Here is a 22768-nt window from a genome sequence, read left to right on the forward strand (position 1 = left end):
CAGTGGAATGTTGTCTGATATAGTGCCAGAAGATGAGCCTCTCAGGTTGGAAGGCACTCAAAATATTATTGCAGAAACACTGCCTCCTCAAAGTAGAGTGGACTTTTTAATGATATGGATGGAGTCAAGCTTTTGGGACCTTCATTTGCTGATGTGGTACGACTCAAAATAAGAAGAAACAGCTGCAAACATCCATTAATAATCAGAACATGGAATGTACAAAGTATGACTCTAGGAAAATTGGAAGTTGTCAGAAACGAAATGGAATGCATAAAGATCTATATCCTAGGCATTAGTGAGTTGAATTGGACAATCATATGGTCTACTATGCCAGGAATGACAAAATGAAGAGGAATGGTGTTGCATTCATTGGCGAAAAGAACATTTGAAGATCTGTCCTGAAGTACAACACCGTCAGTGACAGAATATCCATAGGCTTACAAAGAAGACCAGTTAATATGACTGTTATTCAAATTTACGCACTGTCTTAGTTATCTAGTGCTACTATAACAGAAATACCACAAGGTGGATAGCTTTAACAAAGAGAATTTATTCTCTCACAGTCTAGGAGGCTAGGAGTCCAAATTCAGGGTGCCAGCTCCAGGGGAAGGCTTTGTCTGTCGGCTCTGGAGGAAGGTCCTTGTCATCAATCTTCCCCTGGTGTAGAAGCTTCTCAGCGCAGGAACCTTGGGTCCAAAGGGCATGCTCTTTGCCCGGCATTGCTTTCTTGGTGGTATGAGGTCCCCCTGTCTTTCTGCTCGCTTCTCTCTCCTATATCTCAAAAGAGACTGATTGAAGACACAACCTAATCTTGTAGATTGAGTCCTAACTCAACGTAACTGCCTCTAATCCTGCCTCATTAGCACCATAGAGGCAGAATTTACAATGCATAGGAAAATCACATCAGATGACAAAATGGTGGACAATCACACAATACTGGGAATCATGGCCTAGCCAAATTGACACATATTTTGGGGGGACACAATTCAATCCATAACATGCACCAACCAGTAATGCCAAAGCTGAAGAAATTGAAGATTTTTACCAACTTCAGCAGTCTGAAATTGATGAAACATGCTATCAAGATGCATTAATAATTACATGACACTTGGGCTGCTATTTTTCAAGGTACAAGCAAAACAGGAGAAGCTGACTTTCAGTGTGCCGGCTGACCCAGCATTACCTTTTTCTAATCCCACTACAGTCAGACGATTGCAAATGGAAAAAAGAAAAAAACTTCGTCAGCTACCTACCTCTAGACCAGTGCTGTTCAAATGGATTTTCTGCAATGACGCCAATATCTTTTGACAACTGAGCAGTTGAAATGTGGCTAATGTGACTGAGAAATAGAATTCTGAATTTATTTAAATTTACATCTAAATAGTCACATGTGGCTAGTGACTACCACACTGGACAACACACTCTGGAAGATGCTCATCTTACATCTGCTTACAAGAGACCAAGGGAGACTGCTTTTCAGAATGCATGCAGATTTCTTCCCAGTTATCCTTTGTATCAACAACTGGATACCTCTGAGGACATGCAAGGAGACACCACTGGAGATGGGGGACTTGGCTGTTGGCCACAACTTGGGAAGCTCATAATTTGGGTGATTCATATAGAGGAATTTGTCTTAATAACTTGAAGATTATATATATATATATATATATGCGTTGCAACCACCTTCCAGGAAACTTCATCTTAACTTCTGTCTTTGGCATCATCATGGAGTTGAAGCTATTTACACATCCAACTGGTTCCATTAACACACACACACACACACACACACACACACACACACACAAAATGTGTGACCAAGACACAGAAGTCCCTGTTCATGTGGATATTTCTAGTAGGAAGAGGCACATTAAACCCATTTTGAGTTACAATTTTTTAATTTAACTTGTATATTGGTAATACTTTACATTTCAAAAGTACAAAGGTATGAAAGATGTATTGTGAAAACTATTTCTCACCTGTTCTCCAGTCCCCCCAACTCTCCCCTCCCCAAGGGCAACTAACTTGTACCTGGTTACTTTGTATATTTCCAGTGATAGGTGTGTATAAAAGTGAGAAAATAAATATAAATGTATATATGTGTGTATATACTCTTTACACAAATGGAAAATACTATACACTGTTTCGCACCTTGCTTTTTTTATTTAAGGAATCACTGAGTGCTTTCCCACATTAGTACATAAAGACAGTTCCCACTTTTAAGGCCATGTAGTTCTCCATTGCATCAAAATTACCCAGTTCCCCATGGTGGATGTTAAGGTTATTTTTTCAGTGTTTTACTTTTAAAATCAATACCATGACAAAAACCATGTTATGAACATGATTTAAATGTGTATAAATACATCTGTAGGATTCATTCCCAGCAGTGGGTTTGCTGGAACACTGGGACAGGGGTTTGTCCATTAGTAATTTTGATATTGATTACCAAACTGCCCCCATAGAGGCTGTATCAGTTCATACTCCATCCTGAAATAATGTTCTCTTTTTTTTTTTTTAAACACTCAAGGCTGGTAAAATATTGAGTGGAGGGCATATTGCTACAATCCTCCTGAAAGTTCATTAAAAAAGATACACGAAATTCATTGTCAGGGGCAAATTCTCAAGATATGGTAAGAAGCACTTGTTACAGGAGCACTAGAAATCTAATTTTCAGAAGAAAACTATATGAATATATGTGTGTGTATAAGACTTAATGTACACTATGAATATTTGTGTGTACATATTCATGTATATTTTAAGAAAAAATTTCAAGGAAAATTAGCAAAATCTTAATAGTAACGACCATCTCTGGTGGATATATGGGGAATTAAATTTTAAATAAATTTTCATACTTTTGTGTATTTTTCAGGTTTTTCTACAAAGAACATTAATTTTATAAACAGATCAAACCATGCATTTTCCCAAATTTATACTAATTTCTTGAGTTTCTTGACTGGCTCTGTTTCAAAATGTCTACAAGGAAATCAGTACGATAGTGGAAGAAGTATTACTCCTAGAAAGCATAAACTGAAATGAGAAACAGAAAATTTCCAAAAATCAGTTACCTATTCCTTTCATCTGCCGGGAGAAGGGAATTATGTGAGCGCTGATAGTGGACGTGTTTGTTTCAGGTTTACCAAGTGAGGCCACATTAACCATCCCAGTGTCCACTCTGAGAACTGAGAAAACAAGACACCTTAAGATCTGTTATTTTCGTGGGCAGAGGTGGAGGGAACCAGCCGATCACAGGTCCAGCCTCCAGAGTTGTCCAAAACTGTGATTATTACTGCTGGGTCTCCCTCTCCCCAGAGGATACAGGCAAGTCAGACAGAGCTTTAGTGTCTGTATTCCCGAATCTGCACCCAACATACCTGTGGGGCAGCAAAGAGGAATGGTCAAAAGCAGGGCTCTGATATCATAACGCCCAGGTTCAAATCCTGGCTGGGCCACTTACCTCAGCATTGTGGCAAGCCACTTCATCTCTCTGGGCCTCTATTTCATCATCCATGAAATGGGATAATAACGGATCAGTGTTGGTGAGTTCAGGTCACATTGCACTGCAGTAACCCACCCCCGAAACCTCAGACACAAGAAGTTTATTTCTCCCTCATGCTGCCTGTCTATCCCAGGCAGGCAGGGAGGCTCTGTTCACGAGTCACTCAGTTCCCCTCCACATGTGCTTTCACGGCCTCTGAGGCAGTGACACAGGGACATGGCAGCTCACACACTGGCTCTTATTCTACCCAGAAGTGACACAGGTCCCTTCTGCTGATATGATTGGCCAGAGCAAGCCACATGGCCATCCCGGACTTCAGCGGAGGCAGGACATAGATGAAGGAGGACTTCCCTGGCACGTTTCACGAAGTACTGAATCAAAGCTGTGCCGAGAGGAACACTGCATTGTTCCCAACTTTAAGGAGAACATCTGTAGTCATTCCTTTGAAGAACGGTTTTCCTGCTAGTTTCAGAAATCCGCAATTAGTTTTCTTCTACTCCTTATTTATTGTGAGTCTCTTTGAACAATGATACTGAATTTCATTAAATGTTTTTCTGGCTTCTGTTGACATGAGATGATCATGGGATTTTTTCTTTAACCTGTTACTGCAAAGTTTCTGAGTGGTTTCTTAATGCCGGACCATCTTTGCATGTTTGGAGTAAGAATTTCTTGATTATGGAGAGTATTCATTAATTCCCTGCTGGATCTGATGTGCTACTTTTTAAAAAAAAAGGATTTTCACTCTTTATTGAGATTAGCCACTGTGGTATTTCTTATTCTGTTCCCTCCCTTACCCATTCCCCATCTCCAGGCTATGTATGGCTAGGCTATGGGCTAGGGGAACTTTCTGCTCCCATGCCAAGCCTAATTCCACTCATTTTCTCTTGCAATCAAGAAATGTCTGCCCACGAGGAGTGGGCATGCCCTCCCCTCTAGCCCTTAAGATTACTGGTTCACATAAGCATATTATGATCTGTGTATCAGATTGGGTATATCACTGATATGACAGATGGTAAACTGTACAGCGTTGCCTCTGCTATTTGAATAGCTCACAGCAGCCTGACCAGCTCACCTGTGAGATGGACCTTGCCTGTAAGCACATGAGGGCCTGCACCTTGGCTGGGTGAGATCTTTTACGTCCTTTTCAATTTCTCCTATGTTCAGCATCTAATTGTGCTTTCAACATCTTGAGCTGATTTAGACCACTTGTATCTCCCTGGAGAAAGCACCAATTTGTCTAGGTCTTCAAATTTATTGACAATATGACTATAAATACCCTTTTTAAAATTAAAAGAAACTTTTGAGTTGAAGTTAAAAAAAAAAAAAAACTATCAGGAGTTCCTGGGTGGTGCAAATATTTAACATACCTGGCTGCTAACTGAAAGGTTGGAGGTTCAAGTTCACACAGAGGTGCCTTGGGAGAAAGGCCCGGCAATCTACTTCTGAAAAATCAGCTATTGTGGGGAAAAAGTACCTAGGGTCGTATCACCTTCCTAATTTTCACGTTCCCTCATTTTTACTTTGGTTAGACTTGCCAGTTGTGTCTCATGTGTTGGTCTTTTCAGTAAGGCAGTTCTTGGTTTCATTACTTAGTGAGCATTTACCTAGCACCTTGCCAATAGGAGCCAGACACTGCCCTGGAAGGTGGAAATGCTTTGATGAGGAGGACAACAGGCCAGGAACCCGTGCCCCCAGAGCTTCCTAGACCTGGAAAACCACAGAAGCAATCACAGCACAGGCAGAAGAGTGCTTCAACAGGGAAGTGTCATTGTGGTTTTGATTTGCATTTCTCTAATGGCTAGTGATAGGGAGCACAGCGGGGGCTCCCATCCCACAGCAAGCAAAGGCACAAGTACTTGAGACCTAAAGAGATGAGGACCAACCCAGTCAGAAGGGTGGTGTGTGAAGTGCCCCAAACAGAAGGGATGGCATACACAAAAGCCCAGAGGCAACAGGGAGGCTGAGAGGCATTTTAAAGGATGTAAAATAAGTTAAGAGGTTGGAGGGTATAAGGTACAAGTGGTGGAGATGTAGTGTGGGCAATGCTGTTGAGGGGGGCCAGCCAGTTAGGCTGCCATGTGAGGAGAGGCTGGAGACGAATCCCAGGGTGTGCAATCCAGCTGCTGTCCTGCGCTGGTGGTGGTCATGGTGACAGGATGATGTGAACAGATATGAGAGGTTTAGATGGTAAATTCAACAGGACTTCTACTGTGGAAGATGAACACAAGATGGTGTGTAGTTGTATCCCCCAGGAGAAGGGCCAGGAGAGGGGAACTGGTTTGGATTGGAAAACAGCAGTCTTGTTTTGGGTGGGCTGGGTCCAAGGAGCCTGTGGTGCATCCAGGGGAGCTTCCCAGCAGCACAAGACTGCTCTTCAGGTATGAAGTGCAGAACTCGGCACTAGAGCACAGATTTGGGAGCCATAGGTCTGGATGAGGACACACTGGGAGGCGTCCAAATGAGCTCCCAGGGCAAAATGTATTCTGGGTACCCCAACATTTAAGAGGGGTGAGGGGAAGAGAAGCCTACATCAGAAGCCAAACAGCCACTAAAGAGGTGGAAGAGTGTGGTATCCCAGCATGAAAGAGGACACATCATTGCAAGGAGGACAGCCTGGTCAGCAGGCTGGACAATCTAAGAGATGGACAGAAAAAAATTCTGAGATGTGGCAGCATGTGACCACAGCCACTGCAGTTCCTGTGAAGCAGCAGGGGCAGACTAGAGGGGTTTGATGTGTGAGCTGGCACTGAGGACATGGAGAGCTCAGGTGATTTTTTCGAGAGCGGGGAGAGGTGGAGGACAACTAGTTGCCTACCATCACCCACTTCCCAGGACCTATCTGCTCTACAGAGATTAGAAAAGCTGAATACAAGCACCCTTGTCACTCGGGGTGGCCCAGTCCTGGCCAATGAGACCTAAGTGGGCATCTGCTGGAGGCTTCTGGGAAAACCTTTTCTTTCCTCTTCGGAGAGAGGAGAGTTGTCCTGCTCTTTCTCTTCTTCCAGTTTAGACTGCAGATGCAATGGCTGGAGCTGTCTCTTGTGACCATGACAGAAAGGGAGAAAACACTGGCTCTGACATAACTGAGCCACTGAAAAGACAGTCTTCTAACAAAGCCTAATCTGTTTAAGCCGTTGTTAATTGGGTAAACCAAACCCATTGCCATCCAGTCGATTGCAACTCATAGTGACCCTATAGGTCAGAGTACTGCCTCATAGGATTTCCAAGGCTGTAAATCTTTATGGAAGCAGACTACCACATCTTTCTCCTGCAGAGCAGCTGATGGGTTCAAACCTCTGACTTTTAGTTTAGGCGCTCAGTGCTTAACCACTGTGCCACCAGGGATCCTGTTAATTGGGTACTGACTTCAAATTCTGACGCCACCATTTTCTAGCTGTGTAACCTTGGACTTAGTTACTCATTCTATGCCTTAGTTTCATCATCTATAAAATGGCATATTAATAGTACTACTTTATTGAACTATTATTATTGACGCACTGTCTGAAAATGCATTTCTTTTCCTTGGCTATGTAAAGGGTAAGGTTATCTGCTAGGACTGAAGTGGAAGGTGGTGTGGGCTGAGGTACAAGGGCACAGCTGCTGTGAAAAAGAGCTACCTTGGCTATGTAAAGGGTAAGGTTATCTGCTAGGACTGAAGTGGAAGGTGGTGTGGGCTGAGGTACAAGGGCACAGCTGCTGTGAAAAAGAGCTAGCAAGAGAAACACACAAGGACAACACAAGAGGAAAGGTGAGGACACAGAAACCAACCCTGGGCATCAATGGTTCTTGTAGAACCTCTGGAGATGAGCTGCAAAGCTGGCTCTGAACATCCTGGAAGCCAATTCTGCTCCAATGGAAACACCACCAATTGTGACACAGCAAAGAACAAAAATGGGCACATGAAGTCTGACAGTAAGTTCTGATGCTCAGTCATGAAGGTTGATCTTAAGCTCTGGCGCTCAACCATGATGTCTGATAGTAAGTTCTGGCACTCAACCATAAAGTTTTGACAGTAAGTTCTGGCGCTCAACCATGACGTTTGATAGTAAGTTCTGGCACTCAACCATGAAGTTTTGACAGTAAGTTCTGATGCTCAACTATTCTGAAACAGCTACTAGGACCTCACAGTTAAATTTTTCCAGGATGATAAATATTCCATTCTTTACCTTGCCAATCCAATAATCCTACTGCAGTATACTTTTTTACAGACCAATTTTTACATGCAGAGATGTGTCATAATCAATTTTTCATGTCTATGGTATATATTTAACTTCACTAGGATGCAACTGCAGTGGAAATACCGAACAAAAGCATGAGCTGATCAGAGCTGTGTATTAACAGCTGTTCTATATAACTGGAGCATATGACTTAGTGACCTGCTGCAACAGGTTTTTGGCTGTAGCTATGGCTTATGGGAAGGAGCCCTGTTGGTGCAGTGGTTAAGCCCCCGGCTGCTAACCAAAAGATAGGTGGTTTAAACCCACCAGCAGCTCCAAGGGAGAAAGATGTGGCAGTCTACTTGCGTGAAGATTACAACCTTGGAAACCCTACAGGGCAGTTCTACTCTGTCCTATAGGACAGCTATGAGTTGGAATTGACAGCATGCAACCACATGGCTTTGGGGATGGTCCCTGACTGTTTTGTTTTAGGGTAAATAGTAGCAGTTTAAATTCTTGGTGTTTTATTGGGTGCTATGAGACCCCAACCACCACAGCTCAATACACAATGTTAAGAACAGCCCAGACAAAGGTCAGAAACTTGGCTTCCTCATGGGAAAAATTGGAGAAAAGCAACAGGATGATCAAGCCAAAGCTTCAAAATGTAGGCATTAAAATGTCCTGATCTCATTATGCTCTTTTAAGAACAGTCTATATGGGTTCCAACTGACAACAGCAACTCAAAAGGTCAGACAGGAAGCTTAGAGGACAGTGAGTTTATGTTAATGGGGGAGGAACAACTCAGAAAAGGAGGGTAAGAATGGTTGTACAACTTGAATGTAATCAATGTCACTAAATGTACATGTAGAAACGGTTGAATTGGTGTATGTTTTGATGCGTTTACTCTTAACAACAACAAAATAAAAAAATTTTGAAAATGTTCTGCTCTCTAGAAAATCAACCATTTTCTCAGAAGTGTGGCTTCTGGTATTGAAAGCTAAGAGAAAGGTCTTCCACTGGTCCTTCAACAGAGGCCCCATGCAATGTGCCCCTACATGATGAGAACAGCTGGAGTCACATGACGCTCACAAGGCTCCTCATCACAGCCCAAACTCATTGCCATCAAGCTGATTCAGATGCATAGTGACCCTACAGGACAGAGTAGAAACCCCCATAGGATTTCCAAGAAGCAACTGGTAGATTCAAACCACCAACTTTTGGTTAGCAGCTTGAGCTCTTAACCACTGCACCACCAGCACTCCCATCACAGCCCAGTGGCACAAAATTTAGGTTATTCTGGTTTTTTTTTTCCCCCCAACAAATAAAAGGCTAAAAAAGAAAGACTGGCAACCTATAAATTTAAAAAGGCTTGTTTAGGCCACGATTAGAACAAGGCAAATGGAAAACAAAATTTATGAGGCAACCAGGAACATGTGAACACTAGATGTTTGATGATACATTAATTACTAACTACTGTTACTTCTGTTTAGATGTGATAAGGGTAATACGGATGCTTTTTCTTTTTGACTTTAATAAAATTAATAATCTTTACTCATTAATCACAGATTCTTACATGAAACTGGCAGGTTTCTTTTCTTTACTGCAAATGCATGGCAGTGAAGACTGAGAACAAGGATCATCAGTTCCTCTGCCTTGATTCCTGCTCAGGCCCCACTGTGGCTTTTGCAGCATCAGCGCAAGCATCAACATAGCAAAAAAATACCATTTTAGTACAATTATGAAACCAGTTTTGTACCCGCGGACCAATATGATTATATATTTTTAAGAGTCCTTGCCTTTTAGAGATACATATTGAAATATGAATGAACTAATATGGGTGTGACCAATGTGAAAATAGAGGAGGGGTGTGAAGGTGGGTGGGGGATCCTGGGAAAATACATTATCCAGGTTTTTCAATGTCTACAATAAAATGCTAAAAATTGGATTATTCAGAGAAATAGTTGGATTCTCTTCACAACATGAATGTTGCAAAATGATGAGAGAATTACTAAATAAGTCATGTACAAACTAACTGTTATAGATTGAATTGTGTCCCCCCCCAAAAATGTTGTAAATCCTAATCTCTATGCCTGTGGTAGGAGGCTGATGGTGCAGTGGTTAAAACACTCGGCTGCTACCTGAAAGGTTGGCGGTTTTAACCCAGAAGGATGTGGCAGCCTGCTTCCGTAAAAATTACAGCCTTGGAAACCCTATAGGGCAGTTCTACTCTGTCCTATAGGGTTGCTAAGAGTTGGAATGGACTGGACGGCAGCGGTTTTTTTTTTAATGCCTATGATTATAATGCCATTTGGGAATGGGCTGTTCTTTGTTATGTTAATGAGGCTGGAACAGTGTAGGGTGTGTCTTGAGTCTTTTTTCTAACATTTTGTGATTTTTGGAGAAAATTTACATAGCAAATTGGTTCTCATTTAAAAATTTCTATACATATTATTCAGTGACACTGGTTACACCTTCCACAATGTGTCAGCATTATCATTATTTCCATTCTGGTTGTTCTGTTTTGAGTCAATCTCTTTTGAGATATAAAGAGATTAAACTCAAGCTAGCAAGCACAGATGGGGGTAGACAGATGTCAAGCCACATGAAGATTGCCCAGGGGCAGAAATACAAGAGACAAGGACCTTCCTCCAGAGTTGACAGAGAGAGAAAGCCTTCCCCTAGAGCTGGCACCCTGAATTCGGACTTCTAGTCTCCTGTGAGGAAATAAATTTCTGTTTGTTAAAGCCACCCACTTGTGGCATTTCTGTTACAGCAGCACTAGATAACTAAGACACTAATGATACCATTCATTACAGTATGGTCCTAAAATGTCTGCTATAGTGCAGGGCTGGTTTATACCAGGGTTTCCCCACCTTGGCACTACTGACATTTGGAGCCAGATAATTCTTTGTTGTGAGGCTGTCCTGGGCACTGTAGGATGTTTAGCAGCATCCCACATCTCTATGCACTAGATGCTAGTGACACCCTTTGCCCAAATATGACAACCAAAAACATCTCCAGACATTGCCAAACGTCCCCTGGGGGGCAAAACAGCCCCCAGTTGAGAACTTCTGGTTTATAGCAACACTGGATGTTCTAAGCAGTGGTTTTCAACAGGAGCTGCACCACTCCCAGGGAATGTAGAGGAATTTCTTGGGGGGATTCTTTGTCACATGACTTGGGGAGTGTGGCTGACATTGTGGGGGGAGTCAAGCATGCTACCATGACGGTGACGTACACAGGCTGGGCCCCAGCAGACCATGTACATGGGTGGAACAACCTGTTTGTAATGTATGAACTGAAAACCTAACTTGACTGTACATATAAACACAAATTCCTGCATGCTTAAACGGAATTTTCCAGAAATGCAACAGCATTTTGTTCACAATGTTTCCCAGAGTTAGTCATCATCTTGGAAAATCACATCATTTACAGGAAGGCCCCTAGTAGTATTTCCATGGCTAACACCACATCCCACCTACCATACTTAAGTCCCAGGTCTCTGATGTAACTGGGCCCATGCAGTTACATGTTAAGATACCACACCAACTCAGAACACACTACTCTATTACAAATTACTTTCACTTTAATTATCCTTTACAAAATAGGGCCATAAGCTGATTTTTTTACATTATGCATATGGGTAGATTATATTACCTGTGAACTCCTTTAGGGACAATAAAGGGAACATAATATTTGTTGTTAAAAGGGGACATTGAGTTTGATAAGGGTCCATGAGTGACACAAACTGTTTGCACTCAGTTACTAACCTAAAGGTTGGTAGTTTGAACCTACCCAGTGGTGCTGGAGAAGAAAGTCCTGACGATCTGCTTCCGTAAAGATCACAGCCTTGAAAACCCTATGGATCATAGTTCTACTCTGTAACATATGGGGTTGCCATGAGTCAGAATTGACTTGATGGCAATGGGTTTAGTTTTTGGTTTGGGGTTTCACAGGTTTGGGAACCACCAGTCTTGGGTGTCTGTGAAGCACCATTTCCTCAGGAAACCAGAGGTCACCTTCACCATGTCTACCCTCAGCTCGTCTTCCCACAAATACATGATGGGGACTTACCACATTGTTATACTTGTGGTTCAAAACTCATCTGTAGGGTTTCCCTCCTAAGTGGATTCTTTGATGTCAAATAGGACAGAAGTGCCAACAGAAGGCTCTTCCACACCAATAACGTGCACAGGATTTTTCTCTTGCATGATTTCGTGGATGTCAAACAAGGCAAGAGCCCTGCTTGCAGGCTGTCTTGCCTTTGTTCCACCCCCTGTGTTCTCTACTGAATGCGTGTACTGATGTCGGATGCGGTGTGAGCTCCGGCTACAGGTTGGCTCACGTCGGTTACGTCCTCTGGGACCCTCTCTGGTGTGAGTTATCTGATGCCGGATGAGGTGTGAGCTCTGAATGAAACACTTCCCACACTGACTACATTTAAAAGGCCTGTCATCCCGGACATCCTGACTCAGAGGTGGGCTGCAGCCAAGGGCTTCCGACCATTCTTGCTTCACTAAAGCTGCCGTCTGCTCAAAGATTAGCCGCTGCCGGCATTCATAAGGCTTCTCCCCAACATGCTTCCTCTGATGCTGGGCCAGGGAGGAGCTGTGCCGGAAGCCTTTCCCACAGTGATTACACTCATAGGGCCTCTCCTCTGTGTGAGTTCTCAGATGCAGAAAGAGGCACGTGGTCCGCGAAAAGGATTTCCCACACACACTGCAAGTGTAGGGCTTCTCCCCAGTGTGTGTTCTCTTGTGCCGGCCAAGGGATGAATTCTGGTTGAAGGCTCTCCCACAGTACTGGCACTCATAGGGCTTCTCTCCAGTGTGAATTCTCCGATGCACGGTGAGGTGTGTACTGTGGCAGAAAGATTTCCCACACTCGGCACATTTATAGGGCTTGTCTCCTGTGTGGATTCGCTCATGTTGGACAAGGGATGAGTTCTGGCTGAAGGCTTTCCCACACTCCTTGCACATATAAGGTCTCTCTCCTGTATGGATCCTCTTATGTACCGTGAGGTGCGCGTTATGGTTAAAAGATTTACCACAGTCAGTACATTTGTAGGGTTTATCCTGTATCTGAATTTTTCCAAGTTGCATAACTTCAACACCCTGACTGAAAGACTTGCTGCAGTCACTGTTTCCAAAGGGCTGTTTTCCAGAAGAGCCTGTCTGTTGATTAATTAAGCTTGAGTTATGCTCCAAGCTTTTAACCTGTGAGTCATAATTAGAGAAATGCTTTCCCCGAGGAATCTCCTGTAATGGATTTAGGCCTGAACTCAGGATACAGTTTTGCCCAAGTCTGAGACTTTCACTGCCTCTATCTTGAGTTGGAGCTTCTTTAAGGCCAAATTCCAGTTGCTTCAGATCATCCTGGTCCTTCTTGAGCCCCTCTGACTGGCCCTCACAGGCCCACTTCTCCCCTAATGTGGCAGGCCAAAGAGCACCCCTTGGGAATCCTTCCCTTTCCATGACACAGGGTGGCTTCTCTTCAGGAAGACCCTGCCCCTTGGATGATGCTTGGCCTTCAGCTCTAGTCTCCCAGCCTGAAAGAAAACCACAGAGCTCTGAGAGGTTGAGGAGGGAAAAAAAAAAGGAGAGGTGACTAGGACCCCAACAACTCAGCCTACAGTACTGACCTAGGATCCTAGTTACTTGTCTTGCCTCCAAGCAAAGCACTCAAATCCACTCTTATGTGGACACCAAGTGCCCCTTCCTAAAACACAGCTTCAGTCATTCAACAAATAATTTACTGAGCACCGGCTGTGGGCCAGGATTTGGCCTAGATCAGGGGTTGGCAAACTATGCTCAGTTTTGTATGACCCTCAAGCTACGAATGTTTTTTATGACTTTAAAGAGATCAGAAAGGCCCCCATGTGGCATCAGAAGCATCTGGGTGGAAGGTCAAGCTGCAGATGCTGCTGGCTGAGTACCGTGGCCACATCCCCCTTCTTCCAGAATATGGTCAGGGTACCAATGCACCAGCCCCAGGCAAGGAATCACAGCTGGACCAAGCAAATTATGACAATCTAGTCCCCTTCCTAACCTCCCTTACAGCTGTGGTTGGGCTTGGGGTACATGTGATCCAGTTCTGACCAAGAAGATCTAGCTGGACAACATCTGGAGTTTTAACAAAATGGGACAAACGTGGCTGGCATTGCTCTTCTCGCTTTTCGCCCTCCTGCCTGGAGTACAGGAGTACAGATGTGATGGCTGGAGCTGCTGCAGCCATGCTGTGACCCCAAGGAAAGACCAGCAAAATCACAGAACCATCAGTCCTGGCATCACTGAGACACTGAGCAGTGCCAGCAGGGTTTCTTGCTTTGTGAGAAAGACCTCCCTCTCTTTTGAGCCACTCTAACCCCGTTTTCTGTTACTTGCAGCTGAACACATAATCCTTGTTGATAAGAGAAACGGTGTAGGGAACATGTTTACAGAAACTCGGCATGCAAGAAAAATGGAGACTATGAAGGACAAGTTCACACAAAAGAAATGACCCTGTGGAAAGGGCACACTAGAAGGCTGGTGACACAGGGAGCCTAGAAAGAAAGATGAAGCAGAGGGGAAGGGATGGGGGGAATCTGACCACAGGAGATGAGGTGGACGCCTTCTGAGCTCAAAGGAAAGAGAGACAGGTAAGGAGGCCGTGTTGTGTGGAGGAGCACTCCAGGCAGAGGTGTGAGGACAGGGCTCCACGATCACATGGTAGGCTGGACACTGCCATCCTCAGAAAGGCTGCTTGCAAGGCTGGCCCTTGGCTGGGATCTGGGAACTCAAGATTTCAGGAGGGCCACCACAATTCCCAGAACCGATGAGAGTGGCTCCCTGTGCTGACTGTTTGTGTAAACAATGTGCTTGATGCTGAACACCTGTTTTCCCTCGGGAACTCTGGGATTCTGGTACATGCCAGGCAGAGGGTGCCTACGTGACAGCCCCCAATAAAAATTCTGGGTCCTAAGTCTCCGATTAGTTTTGCTGGTGGACGACACTTCACATGTGTTGCTGGGGGAATGAAGCATCTCCCATGTCACTTCACTGGGAGAGGGCTCATGGAGGCTTGGCCTGCTTTCCCCAGACTTCACCCCATGCACTTTCCCCTTTGCAGACTCTGCTTTGTGTCCTTTTGCTGTAATAAATCTTATCTGTGATTATGACTACATGCTGAGCTCTGTGAGCCCTCCTGGTCAATCACTGGGCCTGGTGGTCTTGGGGACCACGATACACCACCCTTCCCAGGCAGCGCACCTCCAATCACCTTCTGGGTGGCTCCCTGCAGGGGTTCCCGCCTGACAGGTTCTCACCTGGACAGCAGCCTTGGGCAAGTCCTCTCTCCGCCACCCACAGCTCAGCCCCCTGCTCCAACTGGGAGATGACATCAGGTTTGGGAAGCTCAGGCCCTGGAAACAGGGAAAAGCACAGGACATGGGGGTCTGCTCTGAAGAGAAAGAGCCAGCGCAGACTCCTGACCATCAGGATAAGGGGAGGCCATGGAGTTAGCAATGCAACAAGGCAAAGGCTTTGCATCAGGACAGAAAAGGGTAGTGTTCTTCTGCACACATACCCCACAGGGAAGAAGAATGTGAGGTCCCTGATCCCCAGCGAAGGTCAGGTCCTAACCCCAGAGCTCCCACAACTTATAACCCAAGAGGAAATCAGTCACCACTGGCCATAGACGATCAGCTTGCAACATAGGCCTTACCCACGTCAACTAAGTGCCCGAAAGTCTCCAGCATCACGTCACGGTACAGGGTCCTCTGGGCAGGGTCCAGCTGCCCCCACTCCTCCCGGGTGAAGTCCACGGCCACATCCCGAAAGGTCACTGGCTCCTGAAATGCCACACACAGTCTCATCAGCTGGACCATCCCCATCAGTGTTCTTGGGAGGAGGAGGAATCGGGAAGGAGAAGACGAGCGAGCAGATATTTGTCCTGAGAGAGAGCAGGGTCTAGTGATGCGAGTCAGGCTGAACTGGGCACCTAGTAGGCCTCTGCATGTAAGAGTAGACTTTATGCAAGGACACAGGGGAAACCCAGGAAAGACTGGCAAGGCCAACTCATAGCTGACCCACAGGTGATCAGACAGATGGGGGTGCCCAGCTGAGACCAGCCTGGCTCACTGACCTGCAGATTTGTAAGCTAAAGAAACGGCAGTAAGTTTTGGGGTAGACTGTTATGCAGCAACAGCTAACTGATACACCCACTAACCCTCAGATACAAAACAAGGCTCACTGTCCTCCCTGAAAAGAGGGGTGTACAGCTGGGGTCAGAAACTCATGTGCCTTCAGGGGCTGGGCAGGCTCACAAACAACTGAAGAGGGACAGTGCAAGGGCCCACATGTGCACTTACTCTGAATGGTGGGGCTGGAGGGGGTGGGGAGCATATGTCTAAAAGATAGCTGGGACTCAGAACTGGAAAAACTGGCATGGCCTTATGGGAACACAGGGCCCATGTGGTAGGAACTGCCAATCTTTGGAAAGAAGCTGGTAAACAGGTCAGATTTTTATGTAAAAACTTTCAATTTGTGTAAGTTGATGCAATACATCTAAAATGTGTCTCACAAACAAAACTCATCTTTAGGCTGGATATGGCCATGATTGAAAGCCAGATCTTCCTGGATCAGAATTTCTTGGCTCTGCCACTTCCTCTCCAGGAGGTACTGAGCAGATATCCACCTCTGCTTCCCCGTTTCCTTCTTTGTCTATAAAGAATCATTGTCTTGGGGGCTGTGATGGGAATTAAGTGCACAGAAGATGCCCACAGAACAACTGGATAGCCACATGCAAAAGAATAAAGTTGGACCCCTACCCTGCACATATACAAAAGTTAACTCAAATGGATAAAAAATCTAAAGGTAACAGCTAAAACTACAATACTCATAGAAAAAAATTCTTAGAAGCTTTCATGACCTTGGATTAGGCAATAGTTCCTTAAATATGACAGATAAAACACAAGCAACAATAACAAAAAGTAGATAAATTGGACTTGATCAAAATTAAAAAATTTTGTGCTTCAAAGGGTACTATGAAGAAATTTAAGACAACCCACAGAATGGGAAAAATATTTGCAAATCATTTATAAAGGACTTGTACCTAGAACATATAAAGAATTCTCACAATTGAATAATAAAAAGATAAACAATCTAATTAAAAAATGGGCAAAGGACCTGAATAGACATTTCACCAAAGAAGATCTACAAATGCCCAGTAAGCACATGTAAAGATGCTCAACATCACTAGCCATCAGGGAAAACAAAACCACGAGATATCACTTCACATCCACTACGAAGGCTAAAATCAAAGACATATAATTACAAGTGTTGCCAAGGATGTGGATAAATTGGAACCCTTGTACACTGCTGTGGGCATGTAAAATGGTGTGGCCATTTTGGAAAAAAATTTCAGTCCTCAAAAGGTTAAACATAGTTACCATCTGACCCAGCATATATACCTAAAAGAAATGAGAACATAAGTCTACACAAAAACTTGTATATGGGGAAAACAAAACAAAACTTGTACATACATGTTCATAGCAGCACTATTCATAAGAGCCAAAAGGTGGAAATAACCCAAATGTCCATCAATTAATGAATGGATAAACAAAATGTGGTATATCCATTCAATGGGATATTATTTGGCAATAAAATGAAGTACAAATAATACATACTATAACATGGATGAATCTTGAAATCATTACGCTCAGTGAAATAAGCCTGATATAAAAGACCACATATAATATGATCCCATTTTTCTGAAATGTTCAGAACAGGTAAATCCATAGGTGCAGAAGTAGATTAGTGGCTGCTTGGGCTGGGGGTGGGGGTGATAGTTAATAGGTACAGGGTTTCTTTTTGAGGTGATGAAAATGTTCTAAAATTGATTGTGATGACAGTTGCAGAACTCCATGAATATACTAAAAACCAACCAATTGCACACTTTAAATGGGTGAATTGTATGGTATGTGAATTATATCTCAATAAAGCTGTTACAAAAGAACAAAACTTCCCACAGGCTGTGGTTTGTGTGCAGATTTTGATCAATGCTGCTGCCCTACCTGTTTTAGGTAACAAGGCTAAGGAACCTGGAATAGTGTTCCGCTTATGGCTGGGGGCAGCCAAAGATCCAGCCCTGCCCCACTCAGCACAGAGTAAGAACGTGGTGGCGTCAGCGATCACTGGTGGGGTCAACAGACCTCAACTGTGTGGCAATCCACATAACTAGCTGAGCTCTCATCAGAACCTGAGTCTCCCAGTAGTGGGTCTTCCTGTCTGCACCCTCAGAACTTCATACTGCAGAGTTCTAGGGAAAGTTGTCAAAAGAACATTCTCCAGTATCTACCTTTTAGCAGTATTGGTGACTGGGACTCTTACACTGACAGTCAAAGTATAAGCTAAGCAGGTACATCCTCTCTGGACAACTGTTTGGATCTCCCCAGTTTGTATCTACATGAACCCTGTCACTTGACAGTTTCACTTGTGGCAATATGTCTAATAGAAATGGGTACGTATTTTCAGCAAAAGACATGCTCAAGTATCTTCACAATAGAGCTATTTACAACTAAACAACTGGAAAGAAACCAAATGAACTTCTACCATAGAAGAGATCCACACAACATGGTATATTCATCAAGTGGAATAATACACAGCAAGGGGAATAAACAATTTACAAATACTTGCAACAATCCTGGGTGAATCTCACCAACCAAAGATGAGTATAAGAAGTCAGACACAAGTACGACCCGTAAGAGTCCATTTGCAAAGTCTAAAACAAGGCAAAACAGTCTATGGTTTTTGATGTCCAAATGCAGTTCACTCTGGGAAGGAGGGAGATGGTGCCTGGGAGGGAGGAGCCCATGGACTCTGGGGAGCCAGCCACGTTCTACTTTTTGACATAGTGGTGATCACACAGATGTGTGCACTTTGTGGTACCTCATCAAACTATACACTTAGGATTTGTGCCCTTTTCTGTAAGCTGTATTTCAATTTTTACAACTTTATTTTTTTTTTTAGAAAAATGTGAGTAGACAAAAAAAAAAAATTAAAGAAATTATAGTATGGTTGGAACGTGGCTCTGGCAAAAATTGTGCAGGAAACATGCAGAAGCCTTAGGTCTGGGCACAGAGGTCTCTGCTCCTGCTTGAGCATCCTCACCTCCCACTCAGACCTTCCACTGATCCCAATCCACACTCCCTGCACCTCCTCCCCTCACTGGCCACCTTCGCCCACTCTGTGGGGCTCACTCGTGATGGCCCAGGAACTGGATCCACTGAGCACTGGTCCATGCAGCCCCGAGACCTTTCAGTGGCATCACACAGGTCCCTTCTGCCTCCTTTTGGCCTCCTTCCTGGAATTCTAGCAGGAGCCCACTCCTTGTCTGTGACCTCTCCTTGCTGCTCCACCTCACACCCTTGCAGCCCTTGTCTTTCCTGAACTGCTGGGCCTGGTAGAAAGGGGCTGCGCTCAGACCTCTCTCCTCTGCACACTTGCTCACTGCAGACTGCGCCACCCCAGGCATCAGTCAGTACCTAGGCACTGGGCCCCACCTCCTCCTCTCTTTTCTCCTAGTGCCTTGGCTCAGCCCTCAGTACCTCCCCTGCTCTACCTTCCCAGCCTCAACTGCCTAAGTGATTCTTCTCAAATCCACACCACTCCTGCTTAAAACACTTGAGTGGCTACAGGATTAACACCCTTTAGTCCGGCAATCAAATCCCCCTACTTCCAGTCTTTGCCTCTTGTGGTGGCCAGCCTCCAGACAGGCCCCAATAATCCTCAGCCCTCAATGATCCCTGCCTCGTGGTATTCATGCCCTTGTGGAGTCCCCTCCCACACTGAGCAAGGCTGACCTGTGTAACCAACAGGATATTTTGGGAATAACACAGTGTGACGTCAGAGACCAGGTCACAAAAGACACTGCAGCTTGCACCTTGACCTCCCTTGACTCACTTGCTCTGAGGGAAGCCAGCTGCCATGCTGTGAGAACACTCAAGCAGCTCCACTAGCGGTCCATGTGGGGAGGAACTAAGACCTCCTGCCAATAGCCATGTCAGTAAGACATCTTGGAGGTAGATCCTAGTCAAGTCTCAGGTGATGGCAGTCCTAGCTGACATCTTGATCAAAACCTCTTTAGCCACAGCCAGAACTAACAGCCAAGTCATTCCGAGATTCCTAACAATCAGAAACTGTGAGACAATAAACCAAAACCCACTGGAGTCAAGTCAATTTTGACTCACTGTGACTCTACAGGACAGAGCAGAACTGCCCCACAGGGTTTCCAAGGCTGTAATCTCTACAGAAGCAGACTGCCACATCTTTCTCCTGTGAAGTGGCTGGTGGGTTCAAATTGCCCACCTTTCAGTTAGTAGCCGAACACTTAACCACTGTGCCACGAGAGCTCTTGAGACAATATTTACAGTAAAACCCGCAAAAGCTGGGACCTGTGTGAGGCAAAAACCTGCCAGAGAAGGAAATTCAAATATTTTCCATTAAAATGAACGATAGAAAAGTGGTAAGGCTGCACCCTGTCAAAGGAGGAAAACTTGCCATACCCAGAAAAACAAGGCAGCCCCATCAAGTTCCAGCTCTCCCAAATTTCTGTTTTTTGTTTTAGCCTGCTAAATTTTGAGAGACTGGCTACACACAGCAACATATAACTAATAAGCCTCCTCTGAAGCATCTCTTTTGCTTACTCCCTGATCTCCCATCCACAGCAAGCGCAAACTCAAGCATGGTCGCATTTCGTGCAAATTTTAAAGAACACACACCAGAAGACATGCAATCTAAGATTATCAATAATCTCACTTTGTGCACCAAATCTGAAATAATGCAAATCCACCTAAACCAACAAACCAAAAACAAGGCAATACATCACTTCAAAGCTGAGGAGCTTTAGGAAGCATGAACAGCCGTCCCACAGCCACCTGCCCCACTTACAGGGTGCGTGGTGACCTGTCCTTCGCCCCTGGGGGTTGGGCCCCACCCTTAAGGCAGGGGCTTCGCGGTGCAGGGCTCCCTGTGGGTGTTTGCTGCAACGCTGCACTAAGGCATCTCTCTCTATTCGATGATGCAACCGTATCTGCCATCTCGGCGCTCGGCCAACTCTACGATTACTATCGCCCTTTTACCCTGCCGATGATCCCTCCCGGGAGTGGGTGCAAGCGTGGCTGGGCGCGGAAGTTGCGGGGGGGGGGGGGCTCCCGACCTCCCAAGGAGGCCTCGAAAATGATCTTCCCACTCATCAGAGGGCAGGGGATACCAGATAATGCACATTCGGGGACCAGCGATCCGGGTTCGAACCCTGGCTCCGCCCCTTAACAGCCAGGCCAGTCGCCGGGTCCCTGGCGGCTCCTCAGTTTCCCCTTCTGTAAGGGAAGACAACGGCCGAGCCCTCCTCACGGCGCATTGTGTGGGTTAAAGGGCTAGAATCCGCTGGGTGCCCTTGGAGCAGGACTCGATACCGTCGTTATTATTTGTTATTATTATTGTTACCTGAAGCCGGGCCGCTGGCGGTCCCACGGCCATCGTCACAGCTGCTGCCTCCTCCTCGGGGTCCATCCTGGACAGAAGAGCCTGGGACAGGCGCCCGAAGCGACCCCAAACCCGAGAGCCGCCTCCGCCACCAGGCCCACCCAACTCGCCTACTGCCCGACAATGGCGGCCGTGCAGCAGACGCGGTGACTACAACTCCCAGAAGGCAGTGCGGCGCTCCGCGGCGTCCGACCAATGGGAGACCCCGCCTGCGGGGTCTCTAACCAATGGGGACGTTGTGGCTGCCGATGTGTCGGCGCGACGCGGGGCGCGGGGTGGGGGGCAGGGGCGACTGCGAGTTGTGATGCTCGCCCGGTGAGGGCCACCTGAGGCCTCAGTCCCATGCTGGCAGGCACCAAGGGGTCCTCGGAACGTGGGGGAACGGGCCTCCCATTCTAACGGCTGAGGGTAGGGGAACCTGTACGTGTCTGCGCAGTTGGTGGGAGCACAGACGGGCCGCCTTGATGGTGGGTTGGCCGGCAGCATCCGCGGCCCCAAAGCAAAACGCCAGAAACGTTGCTTTTGGAATGGGACCGCCTAGTATGAAATCCCGGGGCCTGCGCTTCTTAGCTATGTGCACAGGATACCTGCGGCTTTTTACGTTTTACTCAATATAAATGTGTAAAAAAAATTTTCCATGCATCAAAATTACATGAAAATTTAGAAGTTTTGTTAATAGACTTTCGGGGGGCGGTGGCCAGAAGGGGACATTCGGGGCTTCTGAGAGCTGGTCCTGTTTCTTAATCTGGGGTGTGGTAGGGAGGGACAGACAAAAAATAACGAACACGATCGTTTACACAGCTTGTTAAAGGGGCAAACAACGAAGGCCACTGGGTTTGGAGAAGCCAGGTTCCACCGCGCTCGCGATGTCCACACTTTCTCCCTTCCCTGTCCTTCTTTCTCTGCCTCGCTCTCCCTCCTCTCCTGCCCTGCATCTGCTAGGCATCTCACCCGCAGCCCCACCCAGGGCCCAGCCTACCTGGCTCAGCAAGTACCAGGAGGAGGAGCAGGTGTCAAGCGTTTTCACTTACCTGAGCAGGTGGCAGCTGCTGATGTGGGAACTATGGATCAGATATCTACCTTCTACCTGAGACCATCAAAGTCCCCAAATCAAAGGAGCTCTGGTAGCGCACTGGTTAAGCGCTTGGCTGCAAACTGAAAGGTTAGCTGTTAGAACCCATCAGCTGCTCCTTAAGAGAAAGACCTGGTGTTCTGCTTCAGTGAAGATTACAGCCTAGGAAACCCTATGGGGGCAGTTCTACTCTGTCATATGGGGTCACTATGAGTCTGACTTGATGGTAACGGGTTTGGTTTTGCTCCCACCTCCATGAGCAGAGACGGTCCCAGGAGGATCTATTTACTTCCCCTCAGGAGCAGCCCCGTGTGCTCACTTTGGACTCAACTTTCCTCCTACTTCTAATGGTGCTGAATCTGTGATCCATGATGTCTCCTTATTTTAATTCCTTCCTTTCCAGTACTTGTTGATTTGTTTTTTTTTATGATTATAAGGGTTTGTCTATTGCCCCAGTTCTCAAAGTGTGGTCCAGGAATCTCTAGGGGTCCTCCAGACTCTTTAAAGGGGTCAGTGAGTCCAAAAA

The 22768-nt window shown here is 45.7% G+C and overlaps 1 protein-coding gene across 2 annotated transcripts; it reads right to left on the reverse strand.

Moving 5' to 3' along the window:
• Positions 1 to 1884: 1884 nt before the first annotated feature.
• On the reverse strand, positions 1885 to 21289 carry ZNF8 (zinc finger protein 8). 2 transcript variants are annotated; one of them, XR_002825690.1, is made up of 6 exons: positions 21132 to 21289; positions 15352 to 15478; positions 14954 to 15049; positions 11725 to 13198; positions 3452 to 4210; positions 1885 to 3368 (listed from the first exon to the last, which is right to left on the reverse strand). XR_002825690.1 is itself a non-coding variant. In XM_004386913.2 (5 exons), the coding sequence occupies exons 1-4, from the start codon at positions 21195 to 21197 to the stop codon at positions 11772 to 11774; spliced, it is 1716 nt and encodes a 571-aa protein (XP_004386970.1). In that variant the 5' UTR covers positions 21198 to 21289; the 3' UTR covers positions 1885 to 4210; positions 11725 to 11771. The 2 variants fall into 2 exon arrangements, 1 of the variants encoding a protein (XP_004386970.1); XM_004386913.2 differs by having other exon boundaries at positions 1885 to 4210.
• Positions 21290 to 22768: the final 1479 nt, after the last annotated feature.

This window comes from Trichechus manatus, unplaced genomic scaffold (assembly GCF_000243295.1).
Source record: "Trichechus manatus latirostris isolate Lorelei unplaced genomic scaffold, TriManLat1.0 scaffold00176, whole genome shotgun sequence".
In the NCBI taxonomy this organism is placed as follows: Eukaryota; Metazoa; Chordata; class Mammalia; order Sirenia; family Trichechidae; genus Trichechus; species Trichechus manatus.